At 46.2% G+C, this 6,000-nt stretch overlaps 1 protein-coding gene across 1 annotated transcript in view; it reads left to right on the top strand.

Moving 5' to 3' along the window:
• Window positions 1-333: 333 nt before the first annotated feature.
• LOC106604170 (uncharacterized) overlaps window positions 334-6,000 on the top strand; it is a 61,100-nt gene continuing 55,433 nt past the window's right edge. Inside the window, exon 1 of the mRNA XM_014198590.2 lies at window positions 334-1,047. Coding sequence (XP_014054065.1) covers window positions 710-1,047 — 338 coding nt within the window. The 5' untranslated portion in view covers window positions 334-709. The remainder of the gene's footprint in view (window positions 1,048-6,000) is intronic.

Raw genomic sequence — 6,000 nt, 5'->3', positions numbered from 1 at the left:
CTCTCTCTCTCTCTCTCTCTCTTCTGTCCCCCTCGCTCTCTGTCTCTAGAACAGTGTGCATTACCAAGCACATGCATTGCATCTTTCCATCCCCTAATTGTGATGCAGTGGCTGGGAGAGATTGTGAGAGAGGAGAAAGAGGAGGGCCAGTCGTTTACCAATCACAAGGGTTTCCCCACCTCCGTCCCTCCATCCATCCCTCCCTCCCTCCCTCCCTCAGTCTCTAAGCACATTGGGGGAGGAAAAAGTGCTGGGCAGAAAAAAAAGTGATAAGCAGCTTTGAAACACATTCCCGCTGAATCAGGGTGTGTGTGTTCGACACAGACGCAGACAGCACAGCATTGGCTAGCTCTCTCTCCCCCACAGACACAGAAGCCAGCGAGTGTCTCACAACCAAAGCAAACATAGCCTTATTAACGTGACGAGTGGGAGACTCAGGGAGACACGACTGACTGTCTACTCTCAGGGAGAGGAGGAAGCTGGGAACACTTGACTTCCAAACACCCTGATCCAGAGCACCTGGAGGGAGGAAATCCTTCCCTCTGCATATGCTGAGGAACACACAACAACGACTACAAGCCTGAGAAGAAGAAGAGAGACCAGCACCAAGGTCTTTCTCTCTTTCTACCTCTCTGTCTCCTGCTGTGGAGCTCATCTCTTCAGTCCCTCAAGGTGTTCTGCTGACCGGATTGACTGATCTGCTGTCATCATGGCAGATGGAGAGGAGTGTCTCTCACCCATTGGTCTGGACTGCTGCTCCTGCTGCCTGGACCTGGCCAACTGTGACGACCCAGCTGGAAGTGGGGGCCAAGGCAGAGGCCACAGCACCCCCCTGATGGGCAGCCCCACGTCGCTCAGCCACTTCCGCCACTTCCGGGAGCAGCTGACGTTCCAGAACCAGAACGTGAACACAGACAAGCTGAACAGCATGATGAGGCTGGACTCTCTGGAGTCTGTGGTCAGAGATCCCTGTTACCTGCTCAACGAGGGCATCTGCAACAGCAACATCGACCAGACCACGCTGTCCATCCTGCTGTTCTTCCACAGGTACTGTCCCTCACCTATATCTCTCATCCTCATTTACACCTCCACCTTTATCTCATCCTGTTAAGTTGCTGATACATTAAACACCTCAAAACATCTCTAGATTCACATTATCTCAGTAAACATTACGGTGTAATTATTTTTGTAAGTACTGTACAATGTAATAATTATTGTGATTAATCATTGTTATATTGTGCTTACAGCAGTAATCTTACACTGTACCTGGGTTATGGCAAGGCGTAGGGCTGGTTAAGTGCAATGTAACAATGATTCACTTCAATACTGTCACTGTACTTACAGGACAGGTAATAAACCTTCAACACTGTACTTACAGGACAGGTAATAAACCTTCAACACTGTAGTTACAGGACAGGTAATAAACCTTCAACACTGTACTTACAGGACAGGTAATAAACCTTCAACACTGTACTTACAGGACAGGTAATAAACCTTCAACACTGTACTTACAGGACAGGTAATAAACCTTCAACACTGTACTTACAGGACAGGTAATAAACCTTCAACACTGTACTTACAGGACAGGTAATAAACCTTCAACACTGTACTTACAGGACAGGTAATAAACCTTCAACACTGTAGTTACAGGACAGGCAATAAACCTTCAACACTGTACTTAAAGGACAGGTAATAAACCTTCAACACTGTACTTACAGGACAGGTAATAAATCTTCAACACTGTAGTTACAGGACAGGTAATAAACCTTCAACACTGTACTTACAGGACAGGTAATAAACCTTCAACACTGTACTTACAGGACAGGTAATAAACCTTCAACACTGTAGTTACAGGACAGGTAATAAACCTTCAACACTGTACTTACAGGACAGGTAATAAACCTTCAACACTGTACTTACAGGACAGGTAATAAACCTTCAACACCGTAGTTACAGGACAGGTAATAAACCTTCAACACTGTACTTAAAGGACAGGTAATAAACCTTCAACACTGTACTTAAAGGACAGGTAATAAACCTTCAACACTGTACTTACAGGACAGGTAATAAACCTTCACCACTGTACTTACAGGACAGGTAATAAACCTTCAACACTGTAGTTACAGGACAGGTAATAAACCTTCAACACTGTACTTAAAGGACAGGTAATAAACCTTCACCACTGTACTTACAGGACAGGTAATACACTTTCAACACTGTACTTAAAGGACAGGTAATAAACCTTCACCACTGTACTTACAGGACAGGTAATAAACCTTCACCACTGTACTTACAGGACAGGTAATAAACCTTCAACAATGTACTTACAGGACAGGTAATAAACCTTCACCACTGTACTTACAGGACAGGTAATAAACCTTCAATACTGTACTTACAGGACAGGTAATAAACCTTCAATACCGTCACTGTAATCCAATTGTATTGGTCGCATACACATATTTATCAGATGTTATGTAGGAAACTGCTTCTGTTCCTAGCACCAACAGTGGAGTAATATCTAACAATACATAACAATAATACTGCGCTGTTGGAGCTAAGGACATAAGCAGTTCGTTACACCCACAATAACATCGACTAAATATGTGTATGCGACCAATAACACTTGATTTCATTTTATAACCCTTCAGTACTGTCACTGTACTTACAGGACAGGTAAAAATCCAGGGACTGTAACGTAAGGAGATACCCCTCCTCCTCCTACTCACCTGAACTGAAAGTTGTTAGGTCATTGTTACCCTCCATTCCACCTTTCTGTTAAACTTTCCGATTATGTCATTTTTCAATGTTTATTGACAAGGAATGTATTGGTGATATCCCTGTCATAGCCACAAATGACAACAATAATGTCATCAACCTAATGAAAAATAATAACGTAACTATTCTACCTCAATCAAACATCACAATTGATAAATTAGGTTGTTTAAAAACGGACATGCTATGAATGTTTCTGATTTGAGAGCTGAATGACATCCCTATGAAGTCAACTTGTTTTCAGTAGCCCTCATTTCTACATATAAAGATACAATTATGCATTTCCCTCTCCAATGTATAATAATAACTTTTCAAATAACTCAGTCAAAAGACACAAGAAACACAATCAAATGTATTTATAAAGTCCTTTTTTCATCAGCAGTTGTCACAAAGAGCTTGTACAGAAACCCAGCCTAAAACACCAGAGAGCAAGCAATGCAAATGTAGAAGCACAGCGGCTAGGAAAAACTCCCTAGAAAGACGAGGAACCTTGAAAGGAACCTAGAGAGGAACCAGGCTATGCGGGGTGGCCAGTCCTCTTCTGGCTGTGCCGGGTAGAGAGGAACCAGGCTATGAGGGGTGGCTAGTCCTCTTCTGGCTGTGCTGGGTGGAGAGGAACCAGGCTATGAGGGGCGGCCAGTCCTCTTCTGGCTGTGCCGGGTAGAGAGGAACCAGGCTAGGAGGGGCGGCCAGTCCTCTTCTGGCTGTGCCGGGTAGAGAGGAACCAGGCTATGAGGGCTGGCCAATCCTCTTCTGGCTGTGCCGGGTAGAGAGGAACCAGGCTATGAGGGGTGGCCAGTCCTCTTCTGGCTGTGCCGGGTAGAGAGGAACCAGGCTATGAGGGGTGGCCAGTCCTCTTCTGGCTGTGCCGGGTGGAGATTATAACAGAACATGGCCAAGATGTTCAAATGTTCATAGATGACCAGCATGGTCAAATAATAATAATCACAGTGGTTGTCGAGGGTGCAACAGGTCAGAACCTCAGGAGTAAATGTCAGTTGGCTTTTCATAGCCAAGCATTCAGAGGTCAAGACAGCAGGTGCGGTAGAGAAGGAGAGAGAGGGAGGGAGAGAAAGAGAGTTAGAGACAAGAGACAGCAGGTCCGGTACAAGGTAGCACGTCTGGTGAACAGGTCAGGGTTCCATAGCCACAGGCAAAACAGCAGGTCTGGGACAGGTAGCACATCTGGTGAACAGGTCAGGGTTCCATAGCCACAGGCAAAACAGCAGAAACTGGATCAGCAGCACAACCAGGTGGACTGGGGACGTGAAAAGCCAAGAGTCTTCATGCCAGGTAGTCCTGAGGCATGGTCCTAGGGCTCAGGTCCTCCGGGATGGAAGAGAGAGAGAGAGAGAGAGAGAGAGATGGGAAAATTAGGGGAAGCATACTTAAGTTCACACAGGACACCGGATAAGACAGGATAATTTCACCATATATAACAGACTGACCCTATCCCCCGGCAGATAGACTACTGCAGCATAGATACCGGAGTCTGAGACAGGAGGGGTCGGGAGACTCCGTGACCCTATCTGACGATACCACCGGACCGGGCCAACCAGGCAGGATATAACCCCACTCACTTTGTCAAAGCACAGCCCCCACACTAGAGGGCTATCAACAGACCACCAACGTTCTACCCTGAGACAAGGCTAAGTATAGCCCACGAAAGGGACTTCCTGTTCGGCAAAAGCGGACAGGATGTTCAGGTCAGTGACTCAACCCACTCAAGTTGAGTATAGTGGGAAAAAAAGCCTGGCACTGCGTGACGCACACCTCTCCTAGGGACGGCATGGTAGAGCACCAGTAAGCCCTTCAAAAAAACTGGGAAAAAACATCACAAACCTCTAGAGGTCACAGTAAACACAACGCATCACAAACCTCTAGGGGTCACACTAAACACAACGCATCACAAACCTCTAGGGGTCACACTAAACACAACGCATCACAAACCTCTAGGGGTCACACTAAACACAACGCATCACAAACCTCTAGGGGTCACACTAAACACAACGCATCACAAACCTCTAGGGGTCACACTAAACACAACGCATCACAAACCTCTAGGGGTCACAGTAAACACAACGCATCACAAACCTCTAGGGGTCACACTAAACACAACGCATCACAAACCTCTAGGGGTCACACTAAACACAACGCATCACAAACCTCTAGGGGTCACACTAAACACAACGCATCACAAACCTCTAGGGGTCACACTAAACACAACGCATCACAAACCTCTAGGGGTCACAGTAAACACAACGCATCACAAACCTCTAGGGGTCACAGTAAACACAACGCATCACAAACCTCTAGAGGTCACACTAAACACAACGCATCACAAACCTCTAGGGGTCACAGTAAACACAACGCATCACAAACCTCTAGGGGTCACACTAAACACAACGCATCACAAACCTCTAGGGGTCACACTAAACACAACGCATCACAAACCTCTAGGGGTCACACTAAACACAACGCATCACAAACCTCTAGGGGTCACAGTAAACACAACGCATCACAAACCTCTAGGGGTCACAGTAAACACAACGCATCACAAACCTCTAGAGGTCACACTAAACACAACGCATCACAAACCTCTAGGGGTCACAGTAAACACAACGCATCACAAACCTCTAGGGGTCACACTAAACACAACGCATCACAAACCTCTAGGGGTCACACTAAACACAACGCATCACAAACCTCTAGGGGTCACACTAAACACAACGCATCACAAACCTCTAGGGGTCACAGTAAACACAACGCATCACAAACCTCTAGGGGTCACAGTAAACACAACGCATCACAAACCTCTAGGGGTCACAGTAAACACAACGCATCACAAACCTCTAGAGGTCACACTAAACACAACGCATCACAAACCTCTAGGGGTCACAGTAAACACAACGCATCACAAACCTCTAGGGGTCACAGTAAACACAACGCATCACAAACCTCTAGGGGTCACACTAAACACAACGCATCACAAACCTCTAGGGGTCACACTAAACACAACGCATCACAAACCTCTAGGGGTCACAGTAAACACAACGCATCACAAACCTCTAGGGGTCACAGTAAACACAACGCATCACAAACCTCTAGAGGTCACACTAAACACAACGCATCACAAACCTCTAGGGGTCACAGTAAACACAACGCATCACAAACCTCTAGGGGTCACAGTAAACACAACGCATCACAAACCTCTAGGGGTCACACTAA

The sequence above is a fragment of the Salmo salar genome, chromosome ssa05, assembly GCF_905237065.1.
Source record: "Salmo salar chromosome ssa05, Ssal_v3.1, whole genome shotgun sequence".
Taxonomy (NCBI): Eukaryota; Metazoa; Chordata; class Actinopteri; order Salmoniformes; family Salmonidae; genus Salmo; species Salmo salar.
This window is presented reverse-complemented; position numbering and strand designations above follow the sequence as displayed.